The 23,601-nt window shown below is 39.6% G+C and overlaps 2 protein-coding genes across 7 annotated transcripts in view; both read right to left on the minus strand.

Moving 5' to 3' along the window:
* The window catches only part of erc2 (ELKS/RAB6-interacting/CAST family member 2), a 63,525-nt gene extending 49,141 nt beyond the window's left edge, over positions 1-14,384 (minus strand). For all 5 annotated transcript variants that reach the window (XM_067431821.1, XM_067431822.1, XM_067431824.1 and 2 more), the window contains exons 1-2: positions 14,298-14,384; positions 7,205-7,938 (exon numbers count right to left, since the gene is read on the minus strand). In XM_067431821.1, coding sequence (XP_067287922.1) covers positions 7,205-7,858 — 654 coding nt within the window. In that variant the 5' untranslated portion in view covers positions 7,859-7,938; positions 14,298-14,384. The remainder of the gene's footprint in view (positions 1-7,204; positions 7,939-14,297) is intronic.
* Positions 14,385-17,816: 3,432 nt separating this feature from the next.
* bsnb (bassoon (presynaptic cytomatrix protein) b) overlaps positions 17,817-23,601 on the minus strand; it is a 131,223-nt gene continuing 125,438 nt past the window's right edge. For both annotated transcript variants that reach the window (XM_067431746.1, XM_067431745.1), the window contains exon 12: positions 17,817-20,749. The gene's annotated coding sequence lies outside the window, so the exon portion shown is untranslated. The remainder of the gene's footprint in view (positions 20,750-23,601) is intronic.

Raw genomic sequence — 23,601 nt, forward strand, 5'->3', positions numbered from 1 at the left:
ACCTCTTCTTTGTGGACCCTTCCAAGCCGAACACCTTTTTGTTTGCATATTTTGTTCAGAAAAACCTCTATGAAAAATGTCTAATGAAAAGAGTAATTTTACATTCACATGATTTTTATCTAAAGCGACTTACTTTGCATTTAAAATGCATAATTTATTAGTGATTTGCACTATGCATATTCAAGTCCATGGACAAGCAAATACATAATAACATGCATCCCATGTCTGGTGGGATCTAAACTCCAATCTAAACTCCAGAGGCTTCATAAGAAACCCCTTGCATGTCTAATCTTGTTACTTTCTACCACAGGGCACTAACCGTGTCACGGTAACACTGTCACTGGATAAGTACCTACAGCTCTGCTAATGTCCTTTCCCATTTTCAGGGTGTTGCACGAACACACACACACACGCACGCACAGGTGTTTGCTGGGAGCTGTGGTGACACCTTCCTGATTTAACCTTGAGGACGAAGGGACAGCATCACGGAAAGGAGAAATGAGACACGCACACTTTCACAGCATAAGCCTGCCTAACTTGCATATCCAATCTCATTTGTGTTTTTCAGCATCCCTGTTCCCGTATCTCCTGCATTCAAACATGATTGCATTCTACACCACACATCTGCTCCTCAATAGCGGGCTCGCAGTAATTTTATATTTATGCAAAATAAATGCAAGTTAATTTTTTTATTTAAAGGGGACCTACAATGCCATTTATCAAAGTCTTGATTTTGTTTTTGGGCTGTACTAAAATAGGTTTTCATGCTAAAATGTTCAAAAAACATGATTTTTCACATTTTATATTGTTGTGGCACCTCTCTTCCTAGGGCCCTATCCCAAATGGTACACTTCATGTGCACTTGCGGTTGCGTGTGTGTGTCTATTAAATCCGCAAGACCACATTGCTCCACATGGCTCACTATGTTCCATTAGCAGAAGTTCTGAAGAGCGAAACTTAAAAGGTTAGTTCAGCCAAAAATGTTCATTCTGTCATTTATAGAACACAAATTAAGATATTTTTGATGAAATCCGAGAAGTTGAACCACCTATAAGCAGCAACATCATTGCAACTTTCAAGGCCCAGAAAGGTAGTAAAGACATCATTAAAATAGTCCATGTGACGACAATGGTTCACCCGGAATACTTTTTGTGTACAAAAAACAAACACAAATAACAACTTATTTAACAATTTCTTCTCTTCCATGTCAGTCTACTACGCTGCTCAAGTAGTATAACCAGTGCAGCGCTTCTGAGTTCTGTTAGAACGCCGGCTCACTATTGGTCGATGCTGTTCACGTGAGCACCACGACCCATGCGTGATACTGATGCAATAACGGAAATAGAGTCGTTAGTGTACCAATGTGTAGTGAGCTAGCGTCCTTTACTGTCCTTACCAGTGCCTGAATTCATGCACACAATATACTGATTCACAAGCTGATTGAGACACACCCAATGTCCAGCAGAGTTTAGCTTCAGTCACGGTCTTTAGGATTACTAGAAACATCCAGGCAGGTGTTTTGGAGCTGGTTGGAGCTACACTCTGCAGAACAGTGGCTCTCCAGGAGAGAAGTTTGACACATGCCGCAGGTGTCCCGTTTGCCATTTTAGGGTCCTCGCGAGCGCCCCTTTGCAGCCGTTTTGCGCCCTTATTGCACACTTTTGCCAAGCCTGCACTGAGAGCTTCACAGCAGACTTCTACCTAACTGTCAAAGCGGCATTACATCATGAAATTGTGGACAGAGAGGAAAACCGTAAGGGCTTATGGTTCTATTTGGTACAGGGCCTCTGTCTGTAATGTCAAGAGCATTACAGACAGAGGTGTGTGTTTAGTTAGTCTCGATGGCTTCTCGAAACTGGATTGTCACAAATTTGTCGTTCATTCACGTTGGTTAATGATGTCACACAAGTGAAGTAATAACATATTTTAATGTTTGAAATCGAATCAATGCTAGATTTTTTGGTTATAAATTATGGACATGGCATCTGAGGACTAATTCTCATATTTCTCTGTTATTTTGCTTTATCTCCAGATTCAATCATAGGCTAATTCTTACATACTAGAGCACATTCACACTCTTAAAAAACAGCGTTTTAAATCTCTTTATAAACTAAAAGACGTAAATTATATTTATTCAAAATAAAAGATAATGATGGTACTGAATGTCAGCTTGCTTATTTTGCTTAAGATAAAGATTTATTATGTCCATATATTTAGAAAAATGCTTTCGAATTTTGCGATGATGTTTGTTCTATGCTGATAACGATGAAACTTGCGACTATAGTTGGCTAACGATGCTTTTAGGAAATGCACACATTTACTTGAAGCCCCTCCTTCCAAAAGGCGCAATGTGCTCTTATTGGTCGGATGGACTACTGTGTTGTGATTGGTCATCTGCTTCTAGCATAGAAAATGTCACACCTTTTAGCTTCAGAAGAGATCTCAACAATGTCTCTCACACTGTGCTCATTTGAAAAAATATACCAGACTGGACAGCAGTCGAATTAGCATCTATTTTTAACAATCCTCAATCGAACATGAGAACTCCATTAAATCTCCAGAGCAACGAGAGTGATTCTGTCTTGCCCATCCAGATATATTTGCTCCAGGTCATTTATAGGTTATTTGGATGGCACTTGTTCACTGCAATTTTCAAATAAACTACGACCCTGCCTTAATCAAACCACTCCAATATTAATTTGTACTTGTGTGAAGGAGCTGACCTGTTGATAATGAAGTACATCACAAGCTTCAGTTTCTAGCTACCTCCTGCAATACTGCACAGGATTTTGCATCATCCCTTTTTTTTCTTCAGTTTTAATAAAAACCCATTTCCACCCCACGGCTGCTAATTTATGCAGTTGTTTTACTTTAGATCTTTGAAATTCTAACTTCTTTAGTCTTCATCCTCACAAATGCCCTTCATGAACAACATGAGTACTTGAACTGGAGGGTTTTTATCCAGAATATGTGATAGTAATAGAAATAATTCGCAAGTCATTTGCAAGGAAATGATGGACCCGCTAGGGTCATTGTTTTTATTCTAATAAACTTCTGCAGCCCAGAAACTGAATATTTAAGCAAATGGCATATTTCAGCATTTCCTCTTTTATTTTCTAATGAAGCAATGATACATTATGAGATTTAAAAGGGAAATAAGTGTGCCCGTTTAATGCTTTTTTTTATTTGCATACATTATCTGTGTTGTTTTAGCACCCTGTTCTCTAAAGGAATTATGCAAATCTGGTAACGGCACAAAAAATTGTGCATAACGCAATTTGCAAGATTCAGACACCTGAATTGGCTCTTAAAAATGCAGAAGGCACATTCGTTTGCATGACAAATCAGGAAATAACATTCTTCAACATTTGATGATTAACTACTGCCAAGATCAGTAGAAAATGTTCTGAAACGTCCCTATTAAATAAACACACACTGTTAATTGCAGTAGGCAAATTTACTTTTGCAAATACAATGCAATAATAAGCCCATAGAGATCTGTTTGCATTTAAATGAAAGGCAATGACTTAATTTAAATACACATGGCTCCTGGTTAAGCTCAACTTAGCATGGTGAATAAGAAGAAGCCGGTATACAATAAAATGATGGGACCAGAGCATAGTAACAAAATGTCACTAAATTCAGTGAAATACAATTCAGTCAAATTACTGAACTGGTAAAAGGCCTGAATGCTTTGCGAGACATATATACAGGATCCATATGTCATCCAAAATATGTGTGTGAATGCCATATGGTGCCTCAGAGGATGGGTGGATAGAGTAACGGAGAACAAGATGGATAGGAAGGACACAGGGCGAGAAAGAGAGAGGAAGAAGCACAGAGTGAGGATGTGTGACAGGAAAGGAGCCAAAAAGAGAGAGATTCTCAGAGAGAGCGAGAATAATGGACAGCGGTGGAGTGAAATGGTGGCGGAGAAGACAAGGAATCAGATGGAGGAAAACAAAGTCTCTCAGACAAGCATTTGTCCTTGACATTCCTTCTCCTGGGCTCGTGCGGCGTGCTGACGGAGTGTGATTTAACTAGGCCACTGCTCTACTCTCAGACAGAAACACAATTAGACAGGAAGAGGTGAGACTGTGAGAAAACAAATGCCTCCAGTCCTCAACTGTTGAATACATGAAACTGATCTTGAACTATCACCATATTTTCTAGGTTGTTAATCAATATGGTATGAGAGGTCGTGCTACACTGTGTATAAAGTCAAACTAAAGAACTACTCTCTAAGGAAAGTCAGTTCACTTGGCGGCCATATTGTTAGCACTAACCATGCAAGTACAATGTACTATATATTTACTGAAAAGACAGAAATCTCCCAAACTGGTTGTCAATATTGGTTGTGGTCCTCAAATAATTTCTAAATAATTTTTGCTTTGAGGCAGGGCACATTATCCTGCTGAAAGAGGCCACAGCCACCAGGGAATACCGTTTCCATGAAGGTGTACATGGTACAGCAATGCTTAGGCAGGTGGTGCGTGTCAAAGTAACATCCATGTGGATGGCAGGACCCAAGGTTTCCCAGCAGAACATTGCCCAAAGTATCACACTGCCTCTGCTGGCTTGCATTCTTCTCATTGTAAATCCTGGTGCCATGTGTTCCCAAGGTAAGCGGCGCACATGCAGCCACCCATCCAGTTGACATCCAGTTCTGATGCTCACATGCCCACTGTTGGCACTTTCCGTTGTGGACGGGTCAGCCAGGGCACTCTGACTGGTCTGCGGCTATGCAGACCAATACACAAACTGTGATGCACTGTGTATTCAGACAACTTTGTATCAGAACTTCTTGAACAATCTGAGCTTCATTAGCTCGTCTGTTTGATGGGACCACACAGGCCAGCCTTTGCTCTCCACGTGCATCAATGAGCCTTGGCCACCCATGACACTGTCACCAGTTTACCACTGTTCCTTCCTTGGATCACTTTTGACAGATACAGACCACTGCAGACCAATGCAGCTCACCCCATAAGAGCTGCAGTTTTGGAGATGCTCTGACCAAGTTGTCTAGCCATCACAATTTGGCCCTCATCAAACGCGCTCAAATCTTTGCACTTGCCCTTTTTTTCCTGCTTCTAACACATCAACTTAGAGGATAACATTTTAACTTGCTGCTTAATATATCCCACCTACTAACAGGTGCTGTGATGAAGATATGTTATTCACTTCCACAGTGTGTGTGTGTGTGTGTGTGTGTGTGTGTGTGTGTGTGTGTGTGTGTGTGTGTGTGTGTGTGTGTGTGTGTGTGTGTGTGTGTGTGTGTGTGTGTGTGTGTTTGTGTTTATATGTTTTATGAGGACACAAATTTGTACTACCTGGGTTTTACACTGGTGTTACACTAAAATGTGGTTTATGAGGACATATCAAATGTCCTCATATTTCAAATAGCTTTAAAAACATACTAAATTATGTTATTTTAGAAGGTAAAAATGCAGAAGGTTTCCTGTGATGGTAGGTTTAGGGGCAGGGGCAGTGTAAGGAGATAGAAAATATGGTTTGTACAGTATAAAAACCTTTACACCTATGGAATGTCCCCACAATTCACTAGTGTGTGTGTGTGTGTGTGTGTGTGTGTGTGGCAGAATACTTGGCAGAATAAAAACAGAATTTAACTGATGTGCGGTCACACACATCTGAATATGAGATATTCTACAAAGGCTTTGAATGAGGCTCATCTACTTCAATTTTAGAGTCAGACCTGTCTAAACAGTGTTTCAGTGTCTGTGGCTCTGGCCTGCCCATTGACAGAGTGCCACATCATATGAAATTATGAAATATTAATGATCATAAGTGCCTCTTTCCAGAAGTGCCACATAAAAGACAGACAACCCAAAAAAGAAATCAGCTGTGAAGAGACTTAAAGAGCATGAGAGTGGGTGGGGACAAAAGAGTGAGAGCGTGATTACACAGTTGAATGAGACACAGAACAGAGGAGAAGAAAGGAACACAGCCAACAGATGACACCGAGACTGGAGGCAGGAACAGCAACCTTGGCAACAGAAGAAGATTTCTAGGCGTTTCCCTGAAGGAGGGAACTTTTACTGATAGCCAGCTAATAAACTAGCCTGAGGTACAGTTCACCCAAAATGAAAATTCATTCATCTCTACGTCGTTTCAAACCTGTAAAGTAATACGGATTTAACCGACATGAAGGTGAATAAACCAATGACGGTTTTCATTTTTGGGTTAACAATTAGTTTGGCCCCACTTTATATTAGGTAGCCTTAACTACAATGTACTTATTGTGTTCATATTGTATTGCAAAACACTTTAAGGTGGTATACGCGTAAAGTTAGGGACAGGTGGGGTGGTATGGGGACACTAAAGTTTCTATGTAAGTTTATTCAACTAAATATCCAAATAAAATTAATTAATTAGTTCTTAATTAATTGTATAAACTATAATACTGATCTGCCAACATTGTTGCGATATGATGAATTAAAATAAGCTGATAACATTGCCGTTTTCTCCAGAGAGACTGTACAGCCGAATCAAATTTTGTTGCAGTATTGTCCTGTTTAACACTGTGAAGCTGCTTTGAAACAATCGTCATTGTAAAAGCGCTGTATAAATCAAGTTGACTTGACTGGACTATGGGTGAGTTTAAGGGTAGGGTGTGTATGGGATTGGACAACAGTGTAATTATAGATGTAACTACAGAAATGAATTACAGATGTAATTACATGCAGGTAATTAAAAAAAAATGTAAGTACAATGTAAAAACATGTACGTACACAATAAGCACCAAATGTACTGTATCAAATGATTAATTGAACTGTTAGTACATAGTAGTTAAGGACATCTGATATAAAGTGGGTCCATTCCTTGAGAAGACTTGTCTTGATAAATTATCTATGAATGCCATAATCTATTATTTAAACATCTTAACAAAATTCATTGATAAAAATAAAGGTTCCAAAAAGGATTTTATAGTACAACCTGACATCGTTTGAGAACATTTTCAGTTCTACGTTTTTTCAGTTTAGTGGTACAAAGAAAAACTCGATATTGGCTTTGAAGAACATATAATTTAAAAATCAAGAACTTTTTCTCCAAAGAACTATACATATATCTCAAGAACCCCAGAAAATGGAAAATAATAACCCCTGAAGAACCTTTATTTTAAATTTTGCAAGTATGTTTACTCAAGCATAGTCTTGCTCATGTTAGGTAAGGTAACCACCCTTACCTGATTCTCCTCATGGGTTACCCGCATCTGTTCTTTGAGGATAGAAGTGCGCGCTGCCTCCTCTTTCCTCATCACGCGTTCTTTCTTCAGCTCGGGGCTCCAGAAGCTCTTGATGCTGTTGGCGGAGGAGCCCAGCTTGCTGTCCTTCAGGTCAAGCTCCCTTCGTAGGAGATCGTTTTCTCTCTGCATGTCCCGTAGCTGTGCCTGGAGCTCCAAAAGCTCCCCGCCGCCTCCCCTGACCGCCTGCCGCAGCAGGGCAGACGGCGTCCCCTGGTGGTGGAGCATAGACAGAGAGCCCAGGTCGCCGTAAGACAGCAGGTCCGCGTGCGGGAGTCCTGCCGTGTGGATGTTAGGGGTGCTGCCCATGGCCGTGACCCGAGCGCCGTACATCGCTCGACTCGTGGCGCGACCGAGTGTCATGGTGCCTTTGGGGTAAGTAGCCGTGGATCCAACCGCTTCGTGGTCGCTCAAGTACATAGGGCCAGATGTGGCATAGGCAGCATTGAGGGACTGGATGTTCTCCATGGATAAGGTCTTGCCGCCCGAACTGCCGCTGTTGGCGCGACGGTGCCCCAACCGAGGAGAGCGGGGCAGCCGCGGGGAGCGAGCGGGGCTGCCCTCGATGTGGCCGACGGCGCGCGCGCTGCCATACATCTCCCAAGGTTCTGTAACACGGAGAGCCTGGTGTCCGTCAGAAAAGCCCCTCACAGATTGACACGGGTGTTTAGTGCATCCTAGAGAAGAGAACACAAGACACACACTTCAATATGACATGGATCATCAGTGCATAGTTCAAACTGAGAAAATTTAATATTCCCAAATGGATACAGCATACTTTGTTTCTTATTCACAATCACAGCAGAATTTGAATTTGTCTTATACTTGAAGTTGTTTGCATCATCGTTTCTGTTATTTTCCTGTGAGGCTTCTTTGAAACTAAAAGTGCCTTGACTTAGTGAAAAGTTCATTCATTTAAAGGTGGGGTAAATGCGTTCTGCTAACCGTTGTTGATATTCCAAATCACCAAAACAAACACGCCCCTACCCCCAAAAGGGTCTCGGCCCTATTTTGATAGCGCCGCCCCACACATCCGTAACCCAGGCAACGACTATGGCAGAATCTGTGTGAGACTAATCCAGGTCGAATATTCAATGAAAAAGGGAACATCCATCACAAAAACACAAACCGTTCTCATGAAGAACTCGATAGAACACGAGCACGATAGTCTAACGACATATTACAATTATAACTGGATAAGGGTTATATAGACCATGAAATGAGGAAACAAACATATATTAGGAGTATCTTACTCGTCGGACACATTTTGTGAGCTGATGCTTGAAACAGACAGTGAGGAGATTTAGATGCTCCATACGGTGTGGAAATGAACGGGTCTTTATCATCGCTGAAGTGAGTCACAATACGATCGCAGATGAACAAACAAGCGAACATGACGCACGAGCATATTCAAGCAAAAGCCAGCATATATTAGTTCTCGGCTAATGTCTGTTATGTGTGTCGTGTGTTTTGAATAATGACGTGCGCTGAGCGCTCTCTTCTCACCATCATTAGTAGACACGCCTCTTACCTGCTGATTGGCTGCAAGTTTGTTACTGCCCTCGGCCCGAATGCGTTTTGTAAAACGGTTTTGAAATAACACTTACCCCACCCTTTAACTTAAAACCGTTTTTAGTCCTTTTCTAAACAGCTCTACTCTAGACAAAGATAGATTTCTAGTCAATTAATATTTTAGAGCTAAGCATATCTCTTTTATTCACAACAGCCTAGACTTAATCAAACTGCAAAGATGTATTAAGTTCCTGAGAGACATTTTGTTCTTTTTCATTTCAAAGAAAACATAACTTCCTTCAAATTTCGTTCAAGATAACGCCAGCGTCTATTCTTCAGAAAGATGAGTCAAAATGAAAAGTGCCCCGCAGTTTCTCTCAGAGGTGGGGACCACTTGCCGCTCGCGGGGATGACGCCGATGCTGTGGAGAATGTTGCTATGGCAACAGTGACTGAGATGATGAAGAAGAGAGAGCACCTGTTTTCACTCATATGAAAAATGAGGATGTGTGGGCATTCATGGGCATGTAAAGAGAGAGAGAGAGTGAGAAACGTACATTTATGCTGAAATGAAAGGAAGCCGGTATGCAGATGGCCAGGTCATCTGTGCACATCCGTGCCAGAGAAAGGACATGTCCGGCCTTCATCTTTTCCGTCCAGAGAGCATATATAGCATTCCCATAGTGGACCAAACGGACAAAAAAGGAAAGGACTGCACCCAAATGCCAACATTTTTACATTTTCTACCGCTTTCCTTGCAATACCTGTCAAAAGAGCCCCTCACTAAGTCACTCCAAAAATATTCTGTTACATTTACAGTAAAAAAGGCACCTGTGGTAGCTAGAAATTCACTGTAAAAAATGCAATGACAATATCTCCAGTATTATGGGATTACATAGTGGTGCCTCCATAATTTACAATTTATAACGATAATGTTAAATTACCAGTCTACTTGAACCACCAAAATCATCTTTTTACCTTAAACTGTACTGCTATCCATAATACAGGTGGTAAGAGGGAAAGACTCATGGTGAATCAGACTCTATTGTAAGGTTCCTGTCCATAAACAGGACACTTGACACTACTTACATACCAACGCTAACTTGACACTAGCATAATAACATATCCCCAATGTTCATTACTAAAAACAAAAATGAGAAGAAACAAACTATTTACACTGCATAAAATATACAGTCAAATATTAATTAGTAATGTAGTTGTTAAGTTTAGGTATGAGTAGGATTAAGGGATGTAGAATATGGTCATGCAGAATAAGGCATTAATATGCACTTTATCTAGCCTAGAAAACTAGAAACACCCTAGTGGCAGCAAATCTAATTTGCAGTGAATGTAGTCTAGAACTCTCAATAGACTTCTGAGCTGGAAAAACCAAACTCTGGTCAGGCCAATCACATCGTGTATAGAGTTGGTGGGTGGGGCTTAACATAATGACGGCAGAGTTGCAGAGGTTCCGCATGCTACTTCTAAACAAAGAAGCTGGCGAACGGCGGTCTTTCCATTTGGCTTTGGCCATGACTCTGGAAGACTTGGAGTTAAGCTTTACTTTGAGAAAAGAACAAAGATTGGCAGTGAAATCATTCTTAAAGGGTCATGAAACCCCCCTGCTGCAGCGGTGTTTTTTCACACCTTCGATTTGAAAAAGCTTGTTAAAAGGGGAGTGGTCGACTGTGAAAAGGTGGGATGGTATTGTGTGGAAAGAGGGAAAGTTTGCATAAATAGGGGATTGTCAGTAGGTGCATTAAGATTAGCGATACCAACAGCAGCAGTTACAGCGGTTCTGAGACATGTTCTTGGTTCACGTTGGCATTGTTTACCACAGTGAGATTAAATGAGGGATGAGTACAGCGAATGAGAGAGCTATGAGTGGCGTGCAGCAGAGATCGCAAATCATTCAGCTCTTCAAAGTTCAAACCAGCATAATTCAGTGAGAAATGAAAATAAATGTTATTCTGCATGACGGAATATTTTGCAAACGTGATAAAACTATATTTGTCCAAATAAGCACGCTGTTTGGCAAGATGAACAACGCGCCGACGTGATAAGAGAACGTGAACCACCCAACATGCGATGTGATAGAGATGTGTAATTCTAGATCGGGGTAAAAGCGAAGGGGTTTGAGGCTAGTCTCGACCGCGCATCTGAAGCAGAGCGACGCGCGCTGGGTTGCCGTGACGATCCGCGCTGTCTATCATTCGGCAGCTAAATCTATATTTGTCCAAATATGCACGTTTCACTAAGAGCCCGAACACATGCGGTTTAGTGCATGGCTGTGACGACAAATAAAACGGAGAGGACGTGGCTTTTGTTCATTAGCCTACAGATTACAGATTGGTTATTTTGCACTCCTGACATAGATAGTCAACGCTTGCAGGTTCGGCGTGCGATTCCTCAGGTGAATTTTACTTTACCGAGCCTTTGTAGCAAAGGCTTCCACAGACGGCGCCGGTTACAGCTCGCTCGGCGCCCTTTACGTTACTTCCTATCAGCACAACGCCTAGCTTTCCTCCGTGACTTTTCCGCACGCTGCTTCCAAAACTTCCCCACCATATCTCTACAATAATGATGCAAGACGAGCCTGACAGAAGTGACTGTCTCATGCATATTAACTAAATTATCTTGTATGCATACTACAGCGCAGGGATTGGACTGAATGAGCTTTATGTCATGAATATATATCGAGGAGTGGTCGACGTCAGCATGTGCCCAGCAGCCCATACTTGGGCCGAAAAGGCCGTGCCGACGTCAGCATTTGTGACGTTGCTCCGACTAAGCTTTTCAAACCGGAAGACAGAAATCGCTCTGAAAAATGCAAAAATAACTATTTTCACATATGAATACGATTAATGAGTACCCTTAGTGTTTTCAATGATGTGCAGCCTATACATATCTGTTTACATCTCAAAAAAAGTGTTTTGGGGTTTCATGACCCTTTAAGGGAAGATGTGTTCGGAGTTTAGCCTGTCAACTAGCTCTGCTTCACGTTGCTCTGGTTGGTTGTAGCGCTATCCTATCGCGTGCAGGGGGAGTTTGAAAGACAACCGTTTATCCCGCCCCTCAGATTGAGCCCTGTCAATGGAGAGTTCCCAGACCAAACTTCATCTTGATGTGGGTCTGTCTTGTCAGGCTACGCTTTATCAGTACCAATAAACAGCCAATACCCTAGTAATACGTATGCTAATAAGCAACTAGTTTACAGTGAGAACTGAATCTTAAACTAAAATGTTACCAAATGTTGTGCGGTACTGTCAGTATTTCTTCTTTTTACTTGCAAAACCCATTAATTTGACAGTATTTTAATGTAAAATTACATATAAAGCGATGCTCACTTAGGGTGTGTACATAATTGTTCAGTAGTTTGTTTCAGTGGTTTTTTTGTGTTCAGGCCAAAAAAGAAAATGATATATTTAGTCCTGTTTCACTTAGGTGTTGTTCACACTGTCATTTTAAAGACCGAACCTAAAAAATGATAATGCATATTTTGCAATGGAAGTAAAGAAAATTCAACACATCGCAGTGTGCTTGGCTAAACACACTCGTAGTATGTGCGTAGCCTACATGTGATGGTTTTTTCAACAGCTGAGAACTCATGAAGAGCTTATAAAATGTGTATGGGAATCAAAACAGCACCATAAACTCCTCTGTTACACACAAGCAAATCTGCTGCAAGACGACGGCATTTCCGAGGTCTGCACTGAACTGTGATGGGCTACGCAGCTCCTATGACAAGAAAAAACAGGTGCGTTTGAGCATTCTGTCCTTTTTATGGTCATATGTTCGTGTTCCCTTCGTATTTCAGTCTAACCGCACCAGAGTTCATTTGGAAACAGACTGAGACCCATTTTTCAGCGGTCTCGGTCTGCTTGTTTGGTGCGCACCAGGGTTCGGATGGCAGCGCTCACACAGATTCAAATGAATAGAGCAATCACACCAGTTTTAATTGAATCAAACCTACCAAGTGTGAGTTAATCAATTAACAGGTTTTCACTGTAGAATCTTTCTGTAAAAATCACAATCTCAAAGTCATTCTCGGTGTAAAATAACACCTCTCCAGTAGGATTTGCAATATCATCCATGTTCATATAGCACAGATGCTGCAAGATGAGTTACACCCAGAAGTTAGTTCAACCTTTGGCAATAGCTCAATGATAGGGATGTTTGCCTCAGGAAATATCACTAATTCCTCCTGAAGCTTCTGTTAATTTCCAACACTAAGGTCATGGGTTTGATTTTCAGTGAACAGATGTTAAGATGTACTTTGTATGCTCTCTAAGTCATTTTAGATATAAGTATCTTCCAACAGTATTAATTAAGCAAATATAGCTTTTTGATCTCAACAGAGACTGAGCTGGTTACTGTCAGCAGAGAAACTTAAAACTCTGAGAACTGAATAAGAGAAAGGGCTTTTTTTTGGTCGGAAATATAGAAGCCAGCCACTCTCCTGCATGAATGGCTTAATCAAGGTGGCGGGGTGCGTATCATGAACCACTGACTATCTCTCTCTGCCACCCACTCCGACGCTGGAAACTGTGCGTTCATAGAGGCACAAAGGGCAAATTACCTAGACTTACCAAGACTGGTCATGCAATACATCTTGTGTGTGAAATGCGGTTTAAGACATTAATGTTCAGTTCATGCTTAAGCATTTGATGCAATTCAACAAGTCAAAATTTGCTTTAGAAATTTCTAATGTTCAGATCTGTAAATCACCCTTTTTTAAATTCCATATATGTCCATTCTCTTCTCAATTATATCTTAATAATATAAAAATTAACATTAAACAAAAGGATTTTGAAGCAAAACCGTTGCTTACAGATGACTGTAGCACACACTGTGAAAAAATAATGTCCCTTGTAATAAACGGTCGCCAGAGACACTGTTCATAAACCAATAAATTATTGGATCTTTTGAAGATCAGACAGAACCCGCATGTAAACGCCCTCCCTCGTCCTTCAGCTACTGGCTGCGCGAATAACATCTGCTTTCTGATTGGCTTTCAGCAATGTCAATCATCCCCCAAAAATCACTCCTAGAGGCTGACAAGTCATGCCCATGTTTTTTCCTAAATGAGAAGATATCACTGAGAAAACCACAAAACGCAATATGTATTTGAAAATGCAATACACCTAAATGAACATTTAACACAGGATAGGCGTATCCAACATTATTAAGCTTGATAAATGTCATTTCTAACATCGAATCATTCTCATTTAGATCGCACACAGAAACATCCATAGAGAAAATATCAACCGTTTATGAAGATAAACTAGCACTATCCTTTTGGTTTCGAGTATTGAATGAATCCTAAAGCAAATGCATTTGAAACGGCATCGATCGACGATTCATCTCGTTCATACTACAGCGGATTTAAGCTCATTTTTCCATCATTCAAAATTAATATAATTAGCTCAAATCGATAAATCCATCCTAACTTCGATCCTTTAATGCAAACTCTTCCTAAACGGGGTGAATGAAAGCCAGTGTGCCGTTAGATCACGTTTCGTTACCTTTTCAGCGTCGTCGCCGCTCCATCACTGTGCGGGTCCCCCAGCATCAGCATCAGCGTCCCACGTCCTGCATTCACTCCAGCATCAGCATCCCGCGCTCTGATTGGACACACGTACACAAGCCCGGCCCCCGAACGCATAAATGAGCTTCACATTTAAAGGGCCAGCGCATAAAAGTGACAGAGGAGAAGCGTCGACCACGAGGCGTTGTCATTTATGCATCTTGAATGGCACTGTTATGAATAAATAAGCTTAATTTTAAGTCATTGTCATAGTCTATAAATACTGTTAACACAAGGGTTAAAAAAGGTTAATCTATGACGACCAAAGGCACATATGACAATCCTTCAAATGAATCTCAAGCAAATAATCAATAATGCTAATATTTAACATTATATATATATATATATATATATATATATATATATATATATATATATATATATATATATATATATATATATATATATATATATATATATATCGGTGTGTGTGTGTGTGTGTGTGTGTGTGTGTGTGTGTGTGTGTGTGTGTGTGTGTGTGTGTGTGTGTGGGCATGTTTTTGTGACAAATGAGGACACAAATATGTATAATGACATGGGTATGACACAGGTATTACAAGTAGAGGGTGAAATATGAGGACACTGTCCCCACTTTTCATAATGCTTATAAATCATACAGGATGAGGTTTTTTTTAGAAAGTAAAAATGCAGAATGTTTCCTGTGATGGGTAGGTTTAGGGGCAGGGGCAGTGTAAGGGGATAGAAAATACGGTTTGTACAGTATAAAAATCATCACGCCTATGGAATGTCCTCATATGTCACAAAAACAAACGTGTGTGTGTGTACTTTTTAAATTTTTAACCTCTGAAAGATGAAAAGTTTAGTTCTAATTTAGTACTAACTGCTTTTCTCATTATGAATTCTGTCAAGGTCACACATCTAAGAAGTTTGCATGAACTTGACAGATGAGCGACCCACTGTCTGCAGCCATGCCAATCACATGCAGCCAAGTGTGGTCATGTGACCACTGCTGTAATTGGCTTTGATGCCTCCGGTGCTTTGTGATTGGCTGAATGTCACAGACTTCCCCTCCAGCTCTAGCTTCAGACGTGATGCTTAAGGTTGGAGACTGTTAGAGGTCTGTCTTTAAAATGCCCTGGACTTTGATTATAAGAAGAGAGCAGATACATTATAAGATGACCGTGACCACAAATGTATTGCTGTTGTTGAAGGAGTGCAATGCCAATTTGGAAGGGATAGTTTGGGTAAAGTGTAAAAGGACTGATTACCCAACATTTTTAATTCTGTCATTAAAAACTCACCCTTATTTCGTTCCAAACCTGCAAGACTTGTTGATCTTCGGAACACAAATGAAGATATTTTTTTATGAAATCGAATAGGTTTCTCTCACGCAACTACCCCTTTGATGCTTAAAAAAGTTCATAAAGAGATTGTAAAAGTAGTCCATATGAATCAAGGAGTTTAGTCCAAATTTACTGAAGAGACACGATTGGTTTATATGATGAACAGATTGAATTTAGTCTTTTATTCACATATACCGGTAAACATTGATCAACTCAAACATCAGTTGTGGTAAACCGAAGCTCAAGTATGTTCGCTTGACTTGCGAGAACCAATGAGGTTCATTCTCGTGTTACGCATCATGTTTGAGCTTCTGCAAGAACCAATGAGGTTCATTCTTGTGAATATGCATCACGTCAAAGTGGTAGTTGCATAGCTGTCAATGGAGGGACAGAAACAGCTCGGATTTAATCAAAAATATCTTCATTTGTGTTCTGAACCGACATAATCAATGACAGAATTTTAATTTTTGGTTCAACTAACCTTTTAAATTAATATAATGTTCATAATGAATAAATAATATGGTATGAATAAAAACATAACGTAGCTTTGAGACAAGTCTTTTGTACTCAGTTGAAATGTTGATTTCAATGTGACCTGCAAAAGTTTTACAGCAATGACTTGATTAGCCTGTGCGTGACTCAACCTTACCAACCAGTCCCTAGGTGGTGTGAATAATGTCTGATCACAGCGCTTATACATGCTACAAGCCGTCCTGGTGCTGAGGGATTTTAACAAATGTTGACGATGAGCGTGTGTGACAGTGGGTGGACAAGAAAACACGTACACAGTTACACAAACACACATCATCTGCGTTAGGAGGATAGCAACAGACTTAACACTTATTTTAGTTTATCACTTTATCAATGTCGAACGAATGTTCCGTTGATCTTTACATAAATACACAACTGTGGTAAAAAGTACAGATTCTAATTTCACAGGAACACTATTGGCTGCAAAAAAATAATTTAAAAAAATCTCTGCATAGCAGGCATGTTGTCTTCCCAGAACATGATTATTTCTCTCATCCTTTTTCACCGGGGACACCGACTGCCACACAAAATCAATTGTTGTCTGTGTTTGTGGCCTTTGGAGAAAGAATTTAATTATCAGAGCACAAAATATTGATTATTTAGTGAGTGAGTGAGTGATCGCTATTTTTGATTCCAATCAAATTGCAGCAAGCCACAAAGTAATTTTAAAAAGCAAAATTATTCCTACATTTCATTGCTCACACTAAGACCAATGGTCCTCTGATGACACCTAGAGGTCATGTCAAGATTTTATAAATGCATATGCATTTATGTTGCAATGTGGAAAAGATCTACTGATATCGAATCAAAAAGTAACAAAGAAAAACTCAACATGATTTGAGGTAGGCCTATAATTCATGCAAGCCTAGCCTATAGCACAAATGGTGCAAGATGAATTACACAACCAAACATTTTTAATTCAGTTTTGGAATTTAAACCTATAGTATGGGGTGAGATCCTAAAGGGGTGATTCTATGTTTTTTTTTCTAGGCTTGGTTGTGTTTATGGAGTGCAGTATAACATGTCTTAATACTTCTTCTTTTTTTAAACGCAGTTTTTCTTATATTTATATTATATTTGCACTTTGAGATTCTTCGGAATGAAAAGTGTGTTATAAATTAAATCTATTATTATTATTATTATATTTGACCTTTATTCCATACTGCTGTCTTCACTGTCCTTTGAACGGCTCATTTGCTTCCTGCTTCTATGAAGCTCATCCCTCTGAAAAACACAATGGTCTTAGATTGGTTAGATGGCCAAATGCAGTTTCATGTATTTTTATTGGCTGAAGTGCCAAGCACAGAAACGCCACGATCACGGGCCAAAGTCACATCTGCGGTGACTAGCAAGGGTTTATGATGTCACCAGCTGTTTTTGTAGGCAATAAACTGCCGTAACTTTAAAAGACAATATCTCTGTTTGCATTGAACTTTCAGCGCTGTAACTTTGCAGATACTGTTTATGCTCAAGCAGCAACATTACACGCTAACTAAAGTTAAAAAAGTGAAATTGCATGCAACCACCCCTTTAAGATGAAAAAGAGAGATTGACATACCTTTTCTCCAAAATGTCCTTTTCCTGCAGTGAGTGACAGACACCAATACAAGAGACCATGCATGTCATTTTTAGTTTTTTCTCTTTATTCTTCTCCAGTCTGGAAACAAATTGCAGGTTCATTGTTTTCATAATCACATTACATGACATGATGCACCAAAATTTATCTTTTAACAGGAATACATTGAAAAGAACACAATATTTCACAATGAATACTGGACTCACATTTAGCCCATTGCACTTACAACAGTGAGTGAATCTTCATTTGTGAGAGAATTTTTGACGTCTCTTCTCTTTTGTCGTATTTTACCCAATTCCCCAATGAATTTATAATAGTACATCTGCTTATTTCACTCTGAACCCTCTTTTCTGGCACAGTCATGATGGAAGCCACTTCCATTTTCCTCCCCATTGTAGGCTATTTAGATTTAACAAACACCAAATGTTTTCGGATTGTAAGTTTCTATTTTTTTCTCCACTGTAGTCAACAGTCATTGAGAGCCAGCAACATATATACTATGATATTTTTTCCTCATAATAACAATAATCATCATTATTCTTTTATACACAAAAGCACAAAAGGTTGGCAGCAAGGCCGGCGTGAAGTTGCACAAGACGGCCATCATTTTACTCATGATATTTAAACACTGTACAAAATAACCAAAGTCAGTATTTACAGCGACAGTTAGTCTATGTGTGTGTGTGTGTGTGTGTGTGTGTGTGTGTGTGTGTGTGTTTGCATGCCTGTTTGTGTAGATATGTCCGTGTTTGCGAATTTCTATCTATCACTGTGGCCGGCTTTTGTGGTGGCAACTTTGGCTCATGCACTTGTTATTAAATATCTCCACGGTAACAGTGATTATTCTTCGTCATAGAGTCGTGATTGCCTGAACATTATTCCAGTATCAAAAAGGAAAAGTTTCGCCACTAATTAACGCACCTCACGAACTCAAAATGGGGATGTTTGTGCTTTCAACGTGCATGCCCTGATTTTCATATGAATGGCATGGATGTGAATTCATGCTACATACTGTACAGTGATCACGTTTACAGCAAGTCGGTTTTAAATCTTCTCAATATAGTAACTTGTGACAGCGGTGACATCGTCAATTTTACATGTACGTGCCTTTAAGACACGTCATTTTCTACTATCGCATTAATGGTAACCACGTAGTCCTAAGTGAGGCCTACACATTGCACGAAGACCTGTTTGTGAACTCAACTCGGTGTAAATTCAGAACGGACACGACAACATTCGCCACCAAATACGGGTGTAAAACGACTTTTCCCTTTTGGAGACGAAATAACGAGTGCATAAGCTGTGTGCCCGGCTTGTCGCCTGATCAAACTGCAGACACGAAGAGCGAATGACAGCATTACAAAGAGCCAAAGAGAGCTGAGCAGGATCATGCTGCAAGCAACAGAGATGGTGGATGTCCAAGACCAACCGTCCACACAGTTAACCCTTTGGCAACAGGTTCCCTGAAAACTAGGGAAGACGAGGGCTTTCATAAACATGCCACTAAAATAATAAGAAAGAAATGTAGTAGTTCGATATTTTCATACGTACAAGGTAAATACAAACATGTCCCTAGTCATATTTGAACATATCGTAACGCAGTATCGGTGAGGGATGTCGCAGTGGGAAAAGTTTTACATGGATTATTGCATAGAACATTTGAAATTTGTCCAAACCCTTTGTCTAGATGAATCTACATACCGGTAAATGTGATTTTTTTGTTGGAACATCTGCATGTGGTAGAGGGTGATGGTGTAGTTTGTTGGGGTTAGTAGAAACTTATTTTACCTGTCTATACGACAATCACAACTGTGACGAGGAACTTAAATGCAAAATTATTGTGCTCTGTACGGGTTTAGCATGCTATTGCTTTAGGGGGAAAACAACTAAAGGCCTAGGCTATATAAAAACAGTTTAGATTATCAATAATGATGAGGGGACAAAATTATATAAATATATAAATAATAATAATACCAAACATTAAACAAAGAAATACCCGAAATATAAATCCATAAATACACAAATCATTATCTTACATTGTGTGTTAACGAGAGATATGTACATGTTCAGCAGTATACAGTTGTGCAAAATAAATCAAATAAGGATGATATGGAACTTTTAAAAAATATGTGAGGTATACAAGTAAAAAATATTAGTAAGGCTCTTAATTTAAAAGAAAATTAGGCAAAAACTGATAAAAAGCTAAAAAAAAGAAAAAGGAAACTTAAGGAATTCTGGGATAGGGTAGCGATGGCTTAATGGTTGATAAAAGGGACATGACTATGCTAACATTCTGATATTACTGACCTCTGCACTTGACCGATACGTTATATAACCAGCTTTTTACACAAGGTGCACATGGCTTCACCCTTAGAGACTCTGAAAAGTTGTCTAGATATGGATTCATATATCTCATATATGTATACATATATATTTTTTGTGCGTGCATTCCATGTCCACGGTTTACACATTTGCATTCATTACACACGTGACAAAAAGGTTAAGGAAGAAACAAAAACATTCATAGAGAGGGTCAATCATCGCCATATTGGAATGTCAAGATCTTAGAAATCGAGCATACATTTTTTTTTTAAACAGTTTGTCTGAAGCCTCTGTAAGGTAGTCGTTCTCCTTCACTGCTACGGTCTCTTTGAGTCTGGGCAGAGAAGTCTTCATTAGGACTGCAAAAAGCTAAGAACTGCAGCTGCTTGACATCTTCATGCTGTGTTTTGGAAAAGGGAGGGTCACCTGAGCACAGATTATGTCATATAAGGGAAGACATAATTGAAAAAACCTCAAACAGAACAGGCAGTTTGGCATTTTGGGAACTTAAATTGCTTCAGCAGCAAGTTTGGAAACACTTTGGAAAGAAAGATTTAGCCTCCAGGTTTTGTTGGCTATGTAGATATCATTGGTTAGACCGTGTCCGTGAATTTCATCCTAATGTTTTCATTGAAACTTCAAGATTGGGTGAAACATCTGTAGGAGAGAAAAGAAAAAGAAAAAAATATTACAATATTTGGTATTTTTTCAGCTTATCATAGTGAAGAGTTAGTCAAATGCTCAATGTTTTGGGTTCAATGCAAATTAAAGGGTTATTTCACCCAAAAAAATGTAAATTCTGTCATTAATTACTCACCCCCATTATGTTCCAAACCCTTAAGACTTTCATTCATTTTTGGAATACGAATGAAGATCTCTTTGATTAATTTTTTTGATGAATCAAAATCAGCTACACAACTACCACTTTAGATGCTTCAAAAAGTTCATAAAGAGATCATAAAACTAATTCAATAATTAAAAATAATAATTTGTTACATTTTATATAGCGCTTTTCTAGGCACTCAGAGTGCTTTACATAGAAGGGGGGAATCTCCTCAACCACCAATGTCCAGCATCCACCTGGATGATGCGACGGCAGCCATATTGCGCCAGAACGCTCACCACACATGGTGGAGAGGAGACCGAGTGATGAAGCCAATCAGTGTATGGGGATGATTAGGAGGCCATGATGGACAGAGGCTAATGGACAAATTTTGCCAGGATGCCGGGGGTTCCACCCCTACTCTTTATCAAAGGACATTCTGGGATTTTAATAACCACAGAGAGTCAGGACTTCGGTTTAACGTCTCATCCGAAGCACAGTGTTCTCTGACAGTACAGTGTCCCCATCACTATACTGGGGTGTTTGGACCCACACAGACCACAGGGTGAGCACCCCCTGCTGGCCACACTAACACCTCTTCCAGCAGCTACCTGGTTTTCCCAGTTGGTCTCCCATCCAGGTACTGGCCAGACTCAGCCCTGCTTAGCTTCAGTGGAAACCAGTCTTGTGGTAAAGGGTGATATGGCTGCTAGTTCATGCTGTTATTCATATTAACTGAGCAGTTTAGTCAAAAATTTCTGAAGAGACTCGATCGATTTGTATGATGAACACATTTAATTTAGGCTTTTATTCAATTATAAACATTGATCAACTCAAACATCCGTTGTGGTAAACCGAAGCTCAAGTATGTTCGCTTGACGTGCGAGAACCAATGAGGTTAATTCTCGTGTTACTCAGCACGTTTGTGCTTCTGCAAGAACCAATGAGGTTTGTTCTTGCACCTAATGCAGGTTTAGTTGAGTTTCTGTTTCTGTTCACTGATCAATGTTTATATGTGAATAAAAGCCTAAATTGAATCTGTTCATCATATTAAGCAATTGAGTCTCTTAAGAAAATGTACACTAAATACTCAATTAATGTGGATTAGTTTTACCATCTCTTTGAGCTTTTTAAAGCTTCAAAGTTGTAGTTTTATAGCTTTCAACAGAGGGACGTAAACGCCTCAGATTTCATCAAAAATATCTTAATTTGTGTTCGGAAGATGAACAAAAGCCTTACAGGTTTGGAACGACATGAAGGTGAGTAATTAATGACAGAATTTTCATTTTTGGTTGAACTAACCGTTTAACCTCTACTGACAGAATTTATGACATTGTCCATTGCCATTTTTTTTTTTTTTTTTTTGCCTCAACGCACAGGTTAAAGTGTAATTACAGTAAAAGTACAAGGGTCTAGGAAATAAATATTAAAATAACACTGTTTCCAAAGTACATGTTGGCAGGAGATATAATTACTTTGATAAAATCAGTTTCTGCCGTATACAACCAAAAGTTAATCCAATTAAAAATACACATTCGACCTCAAAAAGAACCATTTAGACTCATTACAACTCAAATCATATTTTACAGAACAATTCATGTAAGTGATTTAACAAAAACACTTTTAAACCTTCAAAACACTGCCCCAGTTTACTTCCATTTTTGAGGGTTCAAATAAGTAGTAGTCTTCTTAGGCACTAGAGGGCGGAAGAGGCTTAATTTCTCACGCCAACAACACTAGAAAAATACTAAGTACCAGAATCAGACACATTCAACATACGTGTGCACCATGAAAAGGTTTGTGAACAATTTTGACATTGTCACTACAAATTTGAACAAATGTCAAAAGTTACAGTGAAAAAGGATGGAAAGCTTGACTTAAATGTATGATATGATGTTCATCAAACATGCACCCCTCAAAATGAGCAGAGACTAGCCTAGACAAATCTAGAAGTTTTTGAGATGCTTGAGGCCTGAATTACTTTTAGTATAGTGTCTGGAATGACACTCACACCTTTCACTGTGATTGCATAAGTAAACCACGCTGATGTTTGGAGCAGGATTTGGATTGGATAGCCGCGAGATGAATCGGATTAGCCATGGTTTAAGGAGCCCTTAAACCTGTTTTATCCCAGATCCTTTCTCTGGATCTACACATGCATTGACAGTAAAAGACCACAACAGTCCCATGATACAATACCAGTGACCGTATGAGGAGGAGGAGACAAACCACAGGTAGATAAAGGAATGAAAGAATTATGGCGACTGCAGGAAATGCTCAGAAAGACACGAGAATTTAGCACATTTTACACTACATTTGATAAATACAAAGCTAATCCATGTACAGCAATTTAAAAAAAAAATTCTGTTAATTGAACTTTGATGTGGTACATTCTGCCATTTTGATTGAGTCTTGATTAATGTGACTCATCAGAATTATTCAGCACAAAGATGACTAGGCTTTGCACGGATGCTAATGCTAATCCAAGCCCACTGATCTGCCTGCTAATTATAGCTCACTTTGACTGACCCAATTCACCCATGCAGAAGAGTGAAAGGTTGGATTCGAGTGACCTCGGATCAGGGTCAGATAATCTGAACTCGAACTTTTGGCAGAGCAAGTGGCAGAGGACATAGTACACAACTGCAAGTACAGATCAAGAAACAAAATCACTCTGGGAGGAAAT

The sequence above is a fragment of the Pseudorasbora parva genome, chromosome 22, assembly GCF_024679245.1.
Source record: "Pseudorasbora parva isolate DD20220531a chromosome 22, ASM2467924v1, whole genome shotgun sequence".
Lineage (NCBI taxonomy): Eukaryota > Metazoa > Chordata > Actinopteri > Cypriniformes > Gobionidae > Pseudorasbora > Pseudorasbora parva.